General features: G+C 42.5%; 1 protein-coding gene across 2 annotated transcripts in view; it reads right to left on the bottom strand.

Moving 5' to 3' along the window:
* Positions 1 to 12,496: 12,496 nt before the first annotated feature.
* stag2b (STAG2 cohesin complex component b) overlaps positions 12,497 to 18,233 on the bottom strand; it is a 32,102-nt gene continuing 26,365 nt past the window's right edge. For both annotated transcript variants that reach the window (XM_079672780.1, XM_079672779.1), the window contains exons 33-34: positions 15,869 to 15,946; positions 12,497 to 14,350 (exon numbers count right to left, since the gene is read on the bottom strand). In XM_079672780.1, the coding sequence (XP_079528906.1) occupies positions 14,327 to 14,350; positions 15,869 to 15,946 (102 nt within the window). In that variant the 3' untranslated portion in view covers positions 12,497 to 14,326. The remainder of the gene's footprint in view (positions 14,351 to 15,868; positions 15,947 to 18,233) is intronic.

Consider the following 18,233-nt stretch of genomic DNA (forward strand, 5'->3'; position numbering starts at 1 on the left):
TAAACATTTATGCCATAACACTCCTATAAGAGGCCTATCAAAATCTCGCCAGAGGGAATTGTAATTATGTCAGAGAGCGGTAGTGAATTTCTAATATTTTCTCTCCATACCGAGGCTATCATTTCAGTGTAAACCTCTCTATATTTAGTTTTCCCCCGCAAGAATCTATAGAATTTACTGTATAGGATTACAGTATCTGCTATTTGGCTGCCTTCTTTACTCTTCTTTGAAAGCAATGATGATTAATGGTCTCTTTGGATCTCCTTCTAGTCGTCCCCTTTTGGGATAATGAACTGCATGAGAACTTAGTCTCTAGTGTCAATAGACAATAGACCGTCGGTAGCCTATAGTCATTGGGCCATTCATTCATTGAGGAAGAAATGCTTGACACATAATTGATCATGTCCATGTCTGTGCCCCCTTTGTGTGTGTGTGTGTGTGTGTGTGTGTGTGTGTGTGTGTGTGTGTGTGTGTGTGTGTGTGTGTGCGCGCGTGTGCGCGTGCGTGCGTGCGTGCGTGCGAGAGAGGCGAGAAAGAGAGTTTTTCTTAATTTAAGTGCATTTATCCAATCAATGCCGCCCCCTAATGGTTGTGATGAAATCGATTCGAAGGAATACAGGAGTGTGGACTTCAATATAATTGGAAAGGAGAGATAAGAGACATTTAAAGACATGGTTTATGGTTCCTGAAATTATTTCTTATTACATCCCGTTGTGCCCTGACAGCCCATAAATCTTTGCGAAACAATGAGCTCAACATCAGCTTCAAAACCCAAATGATTATGCAGTCTGTGAGTATTTATATTTCTGTGTGCGTGAGGATACCATGGCTGCATCAGAGTATGCACTTCTGGCTACTTCCAAGGTGCATGGAAAACAGAGGAAAAGTCTGCAGAGGTCATTTCGTCTTTCTTTACACTACTAAGTGTTGCTGGAGTTCTGCCATTGCTGCATCCTCAGCAGCCTGGCTGAGACCATCAGAGTGTTGTCATAGTAACAACAAACAGGCCAGTTGCCACAGAGTTGGTATGTCCCGTCTGATGGCCTAGACATCTGGGATACCTGATACTTCAACGGCCAATCAGACAGTCACATAAAGATACCTGATCTGCTGCGAGCCAATGAGACGCCTCTGTGCAAAAACTTTGACGAGGGCCACAGCTGTGGGACTAAGATGAGTAGCCAATAGGAATATGTTTCCAGGACGATAGTGGTGGACATACCACGCTGTTGTTGTAAGAGTGTGATCAAACCACAGCCTGGAAGCAGTGGAATGAAAAACACATTATAAGCCAAGTACAATACAATACAGACATGTGCCTTGAGAAGCGATCAGAACTAATCTTTTAAAAGTACATGTGGCAGAAGAACGGCGCATCATAATGAGTAGAGGATTATGGGGGATATGTAGGAGTATTGGACTGTCCACGTTATTCTACACAAACAGAAAAGCCTTATGCAACGTGACACAAAGTAAGGTTCCGTAAGGATAAAGGACTCGGAGTGTATTGAGCGTAGCTTTCACATTCAGTCTGACACACGGTAGGCAATTAGATCGTTTCCCCTCCTCTTACAGTCACCTATAAAATAGTGGCATTTCCAAGGAATGAGGTCATCATGTGTATAGGTGTTCGTGATTAGTGCTTCTATAAATAGCGTGAATGTACTTTCATATCACTGAAGCTCATACACAGACGCTCTTCAGACCCTCCCATTGGAGTCAGCAAGTTAAGATTACTTTTATTGTTCATTGTCACACTTCCTCCTAGGGGAAGGGGGGGGATGCATGTATGTAACATGGTTCATGGCTATCCATCCAAAAGTTGTTAAAACATTTAATGAAGTTGACATTTTAATATTAATATCAATTTCAATGGTGGTACTAGATCAAAAGTCACCACAATCTGTAAGGATTTATCCTCTACATGAATATGTCTGCAAAAGTGTTGGCCAATCTACCTGTTGTAGTAGATCTTGGGATATTGAACAATTAAATGTGAAGGCATTACCAAAGTCTGCCAGGAACCATGACAATTCCAAGCAAATATAACAATCCATTTATTACTTATCAAGTGATGTCACTGATATGCCAACTTCCTGTGGGAGTTTGTGGAAAGACACGGCGTTGCCAAAGTCAATCGGATTCATCCTTTGGGGATCATGAATGTCTGTACCATATGTTGTGTCACTCCAGCCTACTAAAGTTTAGATGTTTCACAAAGTATGTGAAAACTTGTTTAAGAACAGGAAAACCCCAAATTCAGATGAATTCATCCTTTTGGAACCATGACTATTATACCAAATTGCATGTCAACCCAACCAGTATAGTTGTCCAGAAATGTCACTAAAAAGCAAATATGTCAACCTCATGGGGGCGTGATCGGAAAGACAAGGGGTTCACCAAAGTCAGATGAATTCATCCTCTTGGAACCATGACTATGTATACCAACATTTTACCAATACATCAAATATTTGTTGAGATATTTCATTAAAGGGAAGAAAAAGTCAACCTCATTGGATTCTAATGTAAAACAAGGGATCAAGAAATTCAGTTGGATTCATCCTCTGGGAACCATGAAGATCTTTACCAAATTCCAAGCCAATCCAACCAATAGTTGAAATGTTTTAGTCTGGATCAAAAAAGTGGACGGTTATATAGCTTGACATATTCATTTTATAATGATATAAAGAGAGGAACGCAGGAAATCTTCTCATTAAGAGAGAACATGTTGTCTTTTCTGAATGAATGATTAAAAGCAAAATGGTTTCGATTGAATACTATCTTCATCGTCTTCTGATTTGTTTCAGATCTAAAATGGGGGACAGTAAGGCAGAAGAGGGTGTATCTTTTGTCTTCCGCTCTCTTAGACTCCAAGATGAACCCTGCTGCCGAGGACAAAGTTCCTTCCCAATCTGCTATTTACACTTCGCAAACAATGAAACCATGACATCATCATTCCGGGGTAAAGCCGCTGCGTTCCTGCAGTCGACCCAGCAACCTCACAGTGAAAATAAATCACACTTAAAGTGGCCTCTGATTGCTTTTAATCTGCCCTTAATGAAGTCTGGCACATTTCCCTCTGGTGTGGCTCCATGACACGGCCGTGATCTACGGGCCAAGCCGGAGACCCGAGGGCTGCGGCCTCTCTGGAGCTATGGGACATGTGGCTTAGGCCGGGGCTATGGATCCAGGTATGAACGGAGCCCCTTTGGCATGTAAGGGGTCGAGTGGTTAACCCTCGTTATCTGGAGAGGAATAGGAACATGTGAGTCGGACGTTCCAGCTGTAATCAATATCAAGCAGCCATTAACCAGTGAGACAACACGTCTTCTCAAAGCCACACACATAAGCACTTAGCAGCATGTTTCCCGTCCGTCTCACACACTGTAAAGTGTTCACTAAAGGAAACACTAGGGCATTGACGCAAACAACATGGAAATACTCCAAACACCAGGCTTGTTATAATAGTGGGAAAAGTCTGTTAATGTAAACGGACTATTTTCGGAGTGCGACACTTGAAAAGTTGTCGTGTGAGCTATTCCTGCTGCTTTGATTCAACTGTAAGAGCAGCGAGGCCGAAACACAACAGCTGGGGCATCCTCAGACTTGCATTTCCTGTTTGCGGTATGCTTGATTGCTGTCCAGACGTCTTCCTCCTCTTTCTTTCCCCCTTCTCTTGCTTCACTCCACCTCCTCTCCTTTTTCCATCTCAACCATCATGACTGACAGGGTTGCACTGATTACAGACAAATAACAATCTGCGCTAAACATGTCCTCTGCAATTTAACATCCCAGCAGGAGATGTAAGCAAAACCTCATCTCTTCTCCTCTCTTCTCTTCGCCTCTCATATCAGTAATTAGGTCTGATAACAAGCCACGACAATGGATGTTTCGTGTAGCCGTCTTTGTCTACATATAAACATCTGGGGATCTTGATAACAATCTTGATTAGAAGCCGGTTCTGATCCTCCTATCTTAACTCGCCACAGTTCCCTGCATTATACTTGTTTTAGCCTCTCGGAAGAGATTAGAATTTAAAAAGAGAAATTGTTCTTTGATGCTTAATATCAAAAGAACTTTGCGCTCAACAATTCCCCCTTGAAAAAAAAACTGGTAGAAAGTTAGGCCATGCAGACACACAAACACACACACAGAGACACACACCTTATTAACTGGCTGTGATTATTTGTTAGCGTAAACTGCATTTTGTAGGCCTGTGGCCCGGAGGGTTTAGAAAACAGCTACATTGATGGAGAGAATATGCCAAAGGCTTGCCTGGGGGGGATGTTCTGTCCATTCTAATAGAATTACAAGCCTCTGATAGATGAGTCTTTTCTCCAAGGCTACTTGTCTGTCAAACATTAGGTCACACTCAGCTTCCAGACTGGAAGGGGAAGAGGGGGAGAAAGCAGCGAGAGAAGAAGAGGAGGGGGGATAGTAGGGGGCTCAGGGCATGGAGAAGAAAACGTCTGGAGAGGTGCCTCACTCCCTGCCAAGAAAATGAGGGCAACAAAAGTGAAAAAGGGGTTAGAGGAGAGAGGGAAAGGAATGAGAGAAAGAGAGAGGGTGGGAGCCGGTTGAAAGAGAGTGAAAATGAGTGCGGGTGGGGGTTAAAGAAAGAGGAGAGAGTGAGGAGGCTACAAAAGAGTGCATTCGAATCCGCTCTAATTAAGGCCTGCGTGATGGACAGGACCTGCGGACGTGCCTTCTTTTCTTTTCGAGTGTGTGTGAGGGGACGGTGTGATGGTGGGAGGGGCCGGGCCTCTAGTAGAGATGTCTACTGCCAGCAGTCTGAATGGGACAAAGACCTGAATAGAAACTTCAAAGCGACCTCTGTGAGCTCACCCCCCCACCCCTCCTTCTTCACAGTCTCTTGGCTGTATGATGGTCAACAAGCTCCTGTTCAAGTGGGGTGTGGGGGTGTGTGTGTGTGTGTGTGTGTGTGTGTGTGTGTGTGTGTGTGTGTGTGTGTGTGTGTGTGTTCTCACGGCATGTGTGATTCTGTTTTCCAGGCTGTTATTTTCTGACTGCTACATGCATTTCTTGGCAGCTATGCGTGTAGTGTGGATTTCAAACGGTGTCTATCTGCCCGCGCGTGTTTTGTCCCGTGTGTGGGGATGTGTGTGTTTTAGAAGAGCAGAGTGCAGGATGCAGATATAATTGGAGCAGAGGATCTGACTCATTGCTCTCCCCCTTTTGAACCGAGCACTGGCGGCTGGGATTGGATCTGAAACAAGTAGCCCACAGAGCTGACGTGCTGAAGAAATTATTGTTGCTAAATTACACGGAGGGATTCGGCGTCTAATTCCATCCCAATGTCCTTACTGATTTTGGCCCACGTTTTATGATCTTGTGGCTTGCGTCATCTAATTCTGTTTGGCTCCAGTTCAGGGGCTTCTAATGATCTTCCACTTATCACCCCTCTCTCGACAGTAGATACTCCTCAAAGTGGCTCTCTCAGCAAAGCAACAGCCTCACACGACTCCACCGAGTTGGAATTCGTCCTGGGGCCCCTGAGAAAAACAGGAAGGCCCGGGGTGATGGCCAGGGCAGCCGAACAGATAAGATTTGTGTGTGTTTTGTGAGGTTCGGCATCTGTGTGACCGTGTGTGTGTGTATGTGTGTGTGTGTGTGTGTGTGTGTGTGTGTGTGTGTTGGAGCCCCTCACCAAGGTATCTGTCCTGCCTGAGCCCACTTCGCATCAGTCAAGAGCCAGGTCAGGCTGCAAAGCCCCCCCGGGATCAACGTGTCACTGTAGCCACTTTGTGTCGCTGACATGTCCTCGGTGACATCATCACTCGGGGACACTGAACAGATGATTAATCTCTCTTCAATGCTCAGCTGAAGAGCCATTTAGAGCCCACCTCTAATCAGAATAAAGTGGCCCCAACTATCTCATCAGCGCTGCCTTTCTTCCCCCTGTCAGGTGCTGTGTAACCGCAGCTTTGATCGTATATTTATATTTTAAGAGGTAATACGTAAGCTCTTCATGCAGCCCCATTCCTCATAATGCCTGTGGAGAAAACACACTGTGAATGTGATTTTATTTCCTGTTGCTGTCATCTGTTTCCTGGGAAATTACGTTTTATATACCAACCATAGAAAATCACATTGAGATAACCTTATCTGCAGATAGAATGCTATCTGTCATCCTGCTTATGTCATGAGCATGAGTGTGTGCAGCTATAAATAAAGAGGCCATAAAAATCCTGGAGGAGGTCCGTAGTGTGTAATGCCCCCCCCCACACACACACACACACACACACACACACACACACACACACACACACACACACACACACACACACACACACACACACACACACACACACACACACACACACACACACACACACACACACACAGCTGTAAGTATGACACGCCTTTAAAACAAAGACGCAAAATAATCACAGCTAATGTACAAGCCTGTGCTCATGCGCCCCCACAGAGCAACGAGGAAACATTGCACCCCAGCACGCACTGTTACACAAACACACCGTTGGCAACATGAGATATATACAGTGAGAAACAAACTTTAAACCAAGGGAGGAAAACCTAAATCTGAGGGTGTCCTTGTTAGTAAGAAGCAGAGGGTACACGAGTGCTCTCAGCCGCATCATCAAAGCATCAGCAATTACTCCCATGCACCCTCACTCTGGCATAAATCTGCTCTTATCTCGGCTCGCTTCAGGATCAGGGAATATCAGCTCCAGCATCTGCTCCATCTACAAACCCGGCCACTAAAAGCACAACAAAGTGGCTCTGCAGGCATAAATAAAGGCAGGAGGGGCACCGGAAAAAGCAAAGAAACAAAAAAAAAGTGAAACAGAGAATGAAAGATAGGCAAACGGAGACATATATGTGTTTGTGTGTGTCTGTGTCTGTGTCTGTGTCTGTGTCTGTGTGTGTGTGTGTGTGTGTGTGTGTGTGTGTGTGTTCTGGCTTGTCTTATTTGCCTGGAGCATTGGGGCTCGCTCACACTGTGATCTGTCAATCAGCCGGTCAGAAGGAAACTTTCCTATAAGTGATTTCCAAGCTCGGCTCCGGAGGAATTCTTCACAGGAAATTAAGACATATGGAGTGGAGGCAGGTCACCAGCCCGGGTTTGGGGGTAAAAGGTCAGAGTTGAGGGTTTCGTGGTCAGGGGCAGATATGAAGTTAAGACCGGCATGTCATATTTATTGGTGGGGTTAAGATAATCATCGACTGTTTGTCAAACGGAACCTATGAACTCGGGATTAAGGCCCCCGAAGGACACATTTTCAGCATTATTAACTTAGACAAGGACAACTCAGCAGATTTTCCAGGTCAGACTAAAGTTCTGCAGCTGGATGAAGTGGCGGCGGGGACGGATGAACAGCTCTTCCAACTATTTTTAGGAGGATGTTTATTTTGCTCACGGCCGGACTGAAGCAACATCTTTCATCCTGACCTCTTTATCGCAGCTGTGACCCTGACCTCCTTCCTCCTCCTGCCATTCTGTCTCCTGTACCTCCCTTGCATTTCCTCCTTCCTCTCTAGGCCTTCCACTCCTTTTTCGCCCTGAGCCAACCACTCCCTGCTATACAAATACTCCTCGTCGTACCAGCCTGATACATTTTTCCTGCGATGTACAATATAGATAGGCCTACCACTCAAATTTACAACCATTTGGAAGGCTTTTAAATTAAACGTGCAGCTAAAAGCCCTCAAACGTTCTAGCCGTGAATCAGAGACAAAATGTTTCAAGTCAATTAGTTATGAGGAAATACCTCAGTTCCAGGTGCTGTGGCGGGGCCAGGGGTGAGAGGTGACGGGTCACACACCACCCCTCAGGGTTCCCTGACCTCACATGACTGATGAATAGTGCGCTAACAAGAAACAGCTCTCTCTTACCGAGTCTGCACTCTCTCTTCTTGTCTTTTGTTCTCCTCTCTGGGATGAGGTCTGGCAGCAGCAGAGTAGGAATACTTCTACCTGCTGAACCTTTAAAGTACCCCGCCATCTGTCAACCCCCTCGGATTTATAATTATCATCATATCACATTCAAACTAGGCACTGTCGCACTCTTACATAACCTAACCCCTATCTACTAGCGCATGCAATACTTAAGAATAGATTGAATAAATTATTATTGGGTGAGGTGTTAAATCTTGGCTGGCTATTGAAGCGCTCTCTTTCTAATGAGGCTGCACTACCTCATCTCTGGCTCGCAGGGAAAGCTAATAATCACAGGCACATGCATGGGCCACCAAACACATGCAGACACACCCAGTACACCCCTCGCATGCATGCACAAATGGACATTGGAGGCACATTTAACACGTGCACACGCACCCCAGCCATTTGCACAGTCATATCATAGAGCCAATTAAAGAGATGAGTCTTATTAGCAGAGGTGTCCCAGGCCTCGTAAATCACCGGGGTTTCCTGGCAGGGGCTTGTGACATGCAGAGCTCTTCGTCATCTTTATTAGACCTGTCTCATCACGCCCTTATAAGACACTCATCCAAACTTTACAGAGACTCATGATTTAGCAGAGCTGGCTCGTCATAGAAATGCATTCAGTCATCTGCACGGGTCACCTTTGAATAAGCTTCAAAGGATTCGAAAATGGAGGAAATGTAAGCCTTATGTGGCACAGTCAGTTGTACCCAAATCTTTTACTTATGTAAAATACAAGTGTTGAAATACTTTGTTACAAGCAAACGTCCTACATTCAAAATGTTCCATAAGTACAGTATAGTGTTAGCAGTATTGGCATCAAATTATATTGAACATCGACATACTAAAGTACTCCTCATGCAGACTGGAATAAATATTATGTTGTTGGATCATAATAATCAATGCATTCATGTATTTATCTCCTAAAAGCTGCTGATGGAAAACGAAGAGCTTATCTTTGTACTTAAATGCTGCTGGGGAGGTCGACATTTCACCAAGAGATGAATTATGTTATTAAGTTATAGAGTCAATGATTTATATACTGACTCATAATGATCAATGATAAATGATTTGTTGGTTTGAATATGTATCATTAATCTGAATCTCTATCTTCAAAAGCTAAAGGTATCAAATGAATGTAGTGGAACATAGTGTATGAACAGAAGAACTTGTATTATTGCAAACAAACAACATCTATAATATCTGTGGAATAGGAAGAGGGGTGGGGGCAGAATTGGCTAGGGACTCCAAAAGATTGTCTGGATTTACAATCGTACAGTTTGTATCTGTACGTTTGTGTTATCTTGTGAAGATGACAGGAAAATTTGATACAAATGTTGTCACAAAGAAAATGTAGTTGAATAAAAATCACAATATCAAACTGGGAGTTAAAGTGGAGTGGATGTAAAGTATCAGGGAATGGAAATGCTTAAATTAAGTACCTCAAAATTGTACTTGAGAGAATCTACTTATAGCGCTACTCGGCACAGTGCTAGCTCACACACAGGCTCAAAGAGCTTCCCTCTAATTGAAAACCATCATTATTTCCACTGGGACAAGTGAAAGTGGCTTCACTACAATGATGTGAGGTGAGGAGAGAAGGTGTCGCGAATCAGATTTCATGGTAACCCCGGGTAAATATCACCCTGCTCCCAACTGACATCTTTTCTTGTTTTCCTGCCTCACGGGGCCCAATGAACCACCAGACCACCTGCAGCTCTGCTGATGACAGATTCCCTCCACACACTGGACCATCCCAGCCCTCAGTGTCAAAGGGGCACTAATCCTCCTGCTTCTGTCCTATAAACACAATAAGCCTGTCACTCGTTCACTCATTCAGCATACCTTTAGCTGTTCTGCCCGTGTGTCAATACGGGGAACACCGACGGAACGAGGACAGTAGTTCCCACGCCGCTCTATTCATAGCTTTCCACAGGAATCTCTGACCTGTTCTGGCCTGTCTCATGAAACCTGCTCCTCATAATGAACGCCATTGATACCTTTTTTCATTTCACATTCACCTTGACATCTCCGTTACGGCCCACAGAGCGTCCTCCTCTTAATGCAGGAGAGATTATTTTCAAGCTTATTTGGATCCCAGACATCTTTATTGCGTGCTTGGCGTTTTGCAAGCCGTTTACATTTTGTATTTCATTTTCTTGATATCAGATAGCAGTGTCTACCAGTAGTTGGCTCTAACCCTAACCCTAGTTGGACAATTGGTTAAACAAGCTTGTTATTCCATCTCGGTAGTTGAACAAAAACTGGTACTAGTCAATCTTTTTCAGCAACCACTTTTGTCAAGCTAAATAAGCCTTACTAGTGACGACAGGCGCCGCACCAGTGGCACCAAAGTCCAAACGCATCCACTAGTTTCAAAGTCTTACAAATTAGCTAGAGTTGCTAACCTCTTAACTTGTGAAATATGGATTCAGCTCACTAGTCAACTCGTAGCCTACATTTTGCTTAACTAGTGCTGCCGAAAGACACATAAGCACTGTGACAAGTGAACATTTCGCCTTAACTAGTTAAATATTTGAGCAGTGTGTATAAATAGTTAACTAGACTAAAGTCAGAAGACAATACTAGTTTGCAAGTGAGCATTTTGGCTTACACATTGCCTTCTGATATCAACAATATGGAATAAATACTCTTACGGCTTGCTCCCACAGCCACAGAGTTGGAGTTGGCACAGAAATGTCAGGCATGGGGTTTACTGCACCATGAGGCACTGCTAGAAAATGAGTCTGGACATTTGAGCGTCAGTGGCCTGGAATTCTTACTGTTTGCGTGCCTCCGTTGGCCTAATCTGAGGCAGGTCCTGCTAAAAGATTTTCCAGGGTCAGCTGCCTCCAAGCTGAGGAGATTACCACCAATGCTCTCATTTACGATTAATCCGTGGAATTAAAATTGTGTTTATCTTCTTTCAGAGTACTGTAAAAAAAAGTCTACCCTTCCATGTGCTGCAGCTCCGAGAGTTAGAATCAATTAAAGGAAAGAGCGGTGGTGATGAATATAGATTCCATGAAGTATTTGTCAGATCTTGTTAGTTTCCCCAGTGATATCTGCACATGCGTGTGTGGATCATGAGTCCCAGACCCTCCTTGACCCTCTTTGAGGTCTCAACAGCAGCTCAACTGATAGGGTCTGTGGAGGCCCTTGGGTTATCAGGAGTAAATATAAGCCAGGAGCCCTGTGGCTCTGATTTAAACTGAGCAGCCCTGACCCCAGAAACACAAGTTCACCTAACTCAGAGCTAGAAGATACACTGCTGTCGGAACAAGGGATGCACAAAGATATCTGCATGTCATCGGTCGAAAGAGGCTTCAAATTAAATTTGGGCCAGACCAAACTAAACATTTCTGCGAACACGGACGACTGATTCAATTATGCGCATGTGGAACGAGCCTAAGCAGGTAAACAAGTAAGAAAACATCTATGCAGTGGTTCATTTTCATCCAGAAAATACTCTGACTTAAAGAGAGACACTTTTTTTTTTTACTAAGAACTGAAGCTGCTTATTTTTTAGCACTTTGGCAAAATGCATTAAAGTGTTGCGAGTAGTGCAAAGGAAGTGCAGGCAGATTTTGCATAGTTTTAACTTTTTTTCTACAAAGCCAAATAATGGGCTCCAATTCCTTCACTTTACATTATTGAGTTTTAGCCACAATCTGTAAAGCATATGTTCTCATTTGGTGTCAGAATAATGATGTTAATTCCACTAAAGGAGGGGCCTGGTGTTAGGTGGAAGAACATATGCATGTATCAATATTGGCCAAAAATGTGTTGAAAAATGTCAGCATGTGGTTAAAAATCAAATATGGTGCATTCCAAAGTAAGAAGAAATCATACTTTAGAGAGAAAAGTAGACAAGTAAAGAAGCGGGAGATTTGGACATAAAGAAGGTCCTCATAAAACAGGTTTAAACACCTCTAATAGCCATGTTACAAAAAAAGCTGACAGCTCACGAGACGATTGCAGAGGTAAGAGCTTTCCTTATATTATAATATTGGACATGTGACGGGCAGACTGACGAGGTGATAGATGGACCTCTTCATGTATCACACACATGGAGTTGAATGGGTCTCGCTGTAATCGGCCCGCATTGATCTGAGCCCCTCTTTATTAATCATGCACTTAACACAGAAGTCTCTGTTGCTTTCATCCTTTCTCCTGCTACCTTGTGTCCTCACTTTTATCATAACAGCAACTCTTTGTTTCTGCAGAACAAGACATTACCCTCGCTGCAATGGGCCCCCTTTGATAGTCGACACAAATGTAAAAGGCTGTCATATGCACTGAGATGTGTGCGTTGGAAAAGCAGAGTGCCTGATCATTAATAGTCATAACCTTTTGTGCAAAGAGAAAAAAAATACATGCATTACAAAGTGACACCATGTACACTTATAGCACTGAAGTTCAGATGTAGGCCTAGGTCTATACTGCCCCCTTGTGGGGAAAAAGTGAAATGCCACCCGAAATACATAATGCAAAAAAAATAACGAGACATGTGCGACCTGGATTACTCTAAGAACAAGTGTTCCATGTGGCCAAAAGTCAAAAGTACCACAGATGAAATGTGTTGATTTTTATTCAAAAGTTACTGTCTCCAGACAAGTACAAATCAGAAACAGAGTGGCTGAAAGAGGATGGGATAATAGACAACTTAGAGTGTAGGCAAGAGTGCAGAAAAAAACGGGGACGAAAAAAAACACAGAAATGGCCAAAAAGGAAGGGGGAAAAAAATTAAATTTGTATATATATATACACATGATCTAATAAGAATTTATACCAATGTAGTGGTAAGTAACAAACAATAAACAGTACTTTTTCCTTAAAAGAATTTTCTTTTTTACTTACATAAAATAATTAGGCAAAACACATATAGGCTGTTCATCTACTTTATCACATTACACCTGACCGCCTCATGTTTCGTGTCCTAAGAAGCCAATTATCCGCCTTTAAACACGACCGATCCTCTGACATGGAAGATTACTGTGAGAGAAGGTGACCTTCACAAGCATGTTTAAGGCTTAAGCATGGAATGACTACAAAATAAAAACCTCAGTAGACAAAACATTTCATTAAAACTTGTGTGACAAATATATGTCAAAATCTAAGCTTTGTCTAGCTGCCACAGCGCTGCTGAATAACTCTCCTCTTCAGTATTGTCTTAATGACTACCTTTGACTTTGAAATCACTTAAGTGTTTTGTGACAGGACCGTTTAATGTTGAGAAAAACCTTAAAGCTGAATTTCACAAGTCTTATCATTAGTTTTATCCAAACTAATTTACATGTAGGAAAAAAGGTAGAAACCCCCAAAGACATTATCAAGACAAAAAAAAGAAAAAACATAAAAATACAAATTTAAAAATCTTCCTTGACGCATGGCTTCACATGCTTTCATTTTTTTTCCTTTTTTTTTTTTTAGTTTTACTTACATTTCTCAAACTTTGTGACTGAAGGTTGAAAATAAGAAAAACCAAAAGCACATATATAAAATCAGCACCGATTCATATATAACTTTTATTTAAAATGTAGATACCCATTTCAACATTATGCTGCTGGATTTTAAAGAGAAGAAAAAAAAAAAAAAGTGTATTTCTTTGAGTGAGCTGCTATCTGCCAGAGCCCACACAGTGGCACTACTGGGAGAGAAATCTGCTCTTTGTTTGGGGGGGGGGGGGGGGGGGGGCACATTTCTCTAGTAGATGCAGGGTTACGGAGTGGTCCAAATCTTGGGGTAAGCTCTGGGACTTACTGCTTAACAGTGTGGGGAATCTTCACAGCATAAGGGGACTGATTCTACGTGACACCGCACCGCCTTAACCACCAGTGGTTACAGGACCGAGAAGAGGCCCAACAACAGGGACAAGGACGTGATGGAGGGAGGAGCACAGAAACATAAAGACCTCCATCCACCTGGCTAACACAGTACGAGCAAGCTACTACAGTCTGTTTATAAATTACTACTTCACACCTGGTAACTTACTACAATTGTAAAAAGGGTTAGACATGAACAAAAATGTATCTTAAGTTAAAAACACCAATTCAACCCCGTTTTTAAAAAAAAGGAAAGGAAAAAAAAAAAAAAGCTATTATGTATTTTTCTTCAGACACGTCTCATTTCTAAATAGGTTTGGAAGTGGCTTGTCACACTATCTCTGAACAGGAAGAGCTTACCCAAGATTATAAAAGTAAATATTTGAAACAATGTCCTCTCTGAGCAAGCAACACTGAGTGTGGGTCGTCGTTGGTCCACGTGGAGTACAAGCCTGATTTCTTTTTTTTGTAGTTTTGGATTTTTCTTACAGAAAACACTTGTTTTCACATCTAAAATTCTCTTTAAATACAAAGCGCCTCTTCTGTTATCCCAGCGTCAAAATCATCTGGAGATTAGCTTAAAACATGGACACCCCGAGGACCTAGAGGAGAGGGGGAGAGCAGTAACAACCAGTTCAAGTCAAAGACATTTAAGAAATCAGTAGGCACAAGACAGGTAGGTACTAAGAAAACAGTATGGTATGATTTACTCCTTTTAGACAAAGTATGCAAATTGATGAAATGTACGAGTTGCATTTGACATGTTTTATAAAAGAGAAGTAACTGAGTTTCACAACTTTAAAAATAGGAATACTTTGGTCATACTTAGTCAAAACCAAACTGGTTGGGTCATCTAATTATTTATTTTTTTAAATGTCAAAGATTCAACGAAACAAATGTAACGAATGTGATTCTTGAAGCCAGCCACCAACACAAAGTAAGTGTAGCAATAGCAAGCTGTTTTTAATGTTGTTAATATCACGATGCACGGAGTCGAATGACTTTCTGACTTCCTATAGTTTGCTCACGCATTAGATTCATAAATAAACTGATAAAATGTTTCTTTATCAATCATGCCATACATTTGAATAAGCTAGTGTGTTTTATTTGGCTCTGCATGCATGTTATGACGAACATTATTCCATTTATTAGGTTTTGTACAAATCTAAGCTAGACAAACAAAACCCAGGCCTATTCAGATTCTTCCAAGCCCAGCAAGGAAGCACATTGTGATCAAAAAGCACAGCCTGATCATTTGTCAAACCTTTTAGAATTCAAATTCATATCAGGCAAAAAGGGATCTAAGACAGAGTTCTTGTGAGCAGGTTGTGTGCAGCGCTGAAAGCAGCGAAGTCTTCTGCATGTTGGTTCCTCTCTCAGAAAAAGCATAATAGAACCAGACGGCTCGGTGTTTGGTGAGAAGAAAACAGTTTTTCTGCTGCTTTTTGTGACTATGAAATAACTCAAAAGTTGACATAAAACAGACACATTTTCTAAGTGCTACAGCGAGGCAGAGTGGGAGCGTTTCGGTGTGAGAACGAGCGCAGAGGCTTCCTGAGGCTGGAACATGCTGGAACAGGAATCAAATGCCTGCAGTGCATTCGGAATTAAATGAAAAATTGGCGTGTTTACACAGGCTAAATGTTGGCTTTCCAACCAATGAGAGATGTTGTGTTTGGCGGCGGAGCGTGCAGGCTGGTCAGCGGGACTTGTCTAAATGTTTTGCACCTCCTCATTCAGCACCCCCAAACACAACGTGCCCTGAAGTGGTCTGTGTAATGGGACTGTTTGCAAGACATCCATTCTCCATTTCCTCACATACAGTTGAACTCCTTTTAACACACACACACACACACACACACACACACACACACACACACACACACACACACACACACACACACACACACACACACACACACACACACACACACACACACACACACACACACACACACACACACACACACACACACACACACACACACACACACACACACACACACACACACACACACACACACACACACACACACACACACACACACACACACACACACACACACACACACACACACACACACACACACACACAGAGAGAGAGAGAAGATGCAACCTACCGATTCATCCATGATAGAGGCAGGGTCAAAGTAGTCCGGCTTGAGCTCGGATCTTTCACGGCGGTTCTTCGAGGGCGGCTGGAAGAGAGAAAATGTGTTTAGAGTAGAGCTGGGTGATGAATACAATATCGATATTAGGGGTGCACCGAATGGGAAATTCTTGGCCGAAACCAATACCGAAAATAGGAAACAGTTGGCCGAAAACCGAATGCCGAAAACGATTAATAGAAATATATATATAGAAATATTTATATAGAAATATATACCGTAATTTTCGGACTATAAGCCGCGCCTTTTTCCCATTTTTCGACGCTGCGGCTTATATAACGGTGCGGCTAATCTATGGATTTTTACAGCTAACGGCCACCACCTTTAACTCTATGGCCGGTCCGCAGACCCCCACCTTTAAGCGGCGGGTTCCAGCAGGAAAAGCTGGAGGCCGGAAAAGAGTGAGACAGGTAGCGCGCAAAAGTAAAAGTGGAACCGAGAGTGGTACGAGAGACAGAACGAGAGCAAGACAGACAGACATTACGAGAGCGAGACAGTTTGTCCCCGTACCACTGGTTGAAAACCGCTGCTGTAGATCACTGCCGGTACGTGCGCTGGGAGCGCACAGTTTAAGTTTGAAAGTTGAAAAGTTTGTGTGTCTGAAACGCTATGTGATACAGTACAGTTTACACAGCACAGTACATGTTCTGTAGCTACTATTGCACTAAATGGTAACACTTGAATACGTTATGCAAATATGCAACTTGTTTGTTGAAATGTTAATAAATGGGAGCTTCCTCAAACAGCCATCTCTTTCCCGACAATCCCCTCTGTGCACGAACCCTTACATATGGTAATGAAACATTAAAACACCTGCGGCTTATAGTCCAGTGCGGCTTATATATGTACACATCATTCAATTTAGCTGCTGCGGCTTATATTCAGGTGCGCCTTATAGTCCGAAAATTACGGTGTATATATATATATATATATATATATATATATATATATATATATATAATGTATACATTTTTTACCAATGTTGTTCAGCTGCCTGATTATGGAAAAAGACATGATTATGGCAAAACTTAACTTAAATAATAATCACTATTATGGGTCCATAAAACCTTTATTCAGCACTTTTGAATGCATACAGTACATTAATTCCAAGTCAAGCGCATTTTCTTTTCTCTGTAGGATAACTACAACAAAGTGCATTCAGAACAAAGCCAAGGGGCTTTAAAACTGCATAAACATCTAGGCCAGTAGGCCTACAACAAAATAGTGTAAATAAAGACTGTAACAGCCAGGCCTTCAACAACAACAAATGCACCTATAACTTTGGTAACCTAACGTGTTGTTGTGATGACGTAATCAAAACGCGGCGACAAGCACGGCGCGCGACCATGCTCGCTGTTGCGGCTGGCTCACAGCCAACATGTCTGCCGCTTGGAGATATTTCAAAATATCAGAGAGAGAGGCGCGGATTGCGATTTGTAAAACGTGTTCAGCTGACATTTCTCGAGGGGGTGTAACTGCAAAGACTTTCCCCACTTCGGGATTACTCCACCACTTGAAATCAAAACACCCGGACAAATATGCGGAGTATGATCAACGTAACCCTGTTCTCTGACATTCGGTGATATTTTTTCGGTGCTAAAACCCTTTCGGCCGAAAGGGCCTTTTTAACCATTTTCAGCCGATAATTTTCGGTGGCCGAATATTCGGTGCATCCCTAATCGATATGGTGATATGAGACTAGATATGGTCTAAGATTTGAGATTGTAATTGCAGAATTGTTATCTTTGTCTTGTTTTAAAGGGTGAAACAGTCAAATGATGTGTTTTATTGTAAGCAATTTTATTATGGGCCTTTTCCCACTTAGTCATAAAATCCACATTACTGATGATATTTGATTAAGAGTCAAAGGTCAACCATCAAATATTGCAATACCTATAGAGCTATCTGATAGACAATATCATAATGTATGATATTAGTCATATCGCCAAGCCCCAATTTAAAAATATTCCACAAACTCTTCCTGCTCCATCTGCTTTTTTGCCCAACGCTGTGATAATATGGATTTCAGCAAACCTGCTGTATTAGTTAAATAAAAAGAGGATAAATCATTTCAGCAGATATCTGCAGCGTTGTCCTCATACATCTCAATTCTGAAAGATGTGCAGCATGAGGAGTGCAAAACTAGGGCAATTTCTTGGTTGATTCAACATGACATCTGGATTATTGAGACAGAAAGCAGCATAAGGGAAGAATCCAAATAGACCTTTCTCTGGGATAACATTTGGTTCTCACTCATCATACATCGTGCTTTTGCGTTGTTAGGGTAACCGGTGAAATGAATGAGTCATGTTGCGCT

Source organism: Notothenia rossii (assembly GCF_949606895.1).
Source record: "Notothenia rossii genome assembly, chromosome: 3".
Taxonomy (NCBI): domain Eukaryota; kingdom Metazoa; phylum Chordata; class Actinopteri; order Perciformes; family Nototheniidae; genus Notothenia; species Notothenia rossii.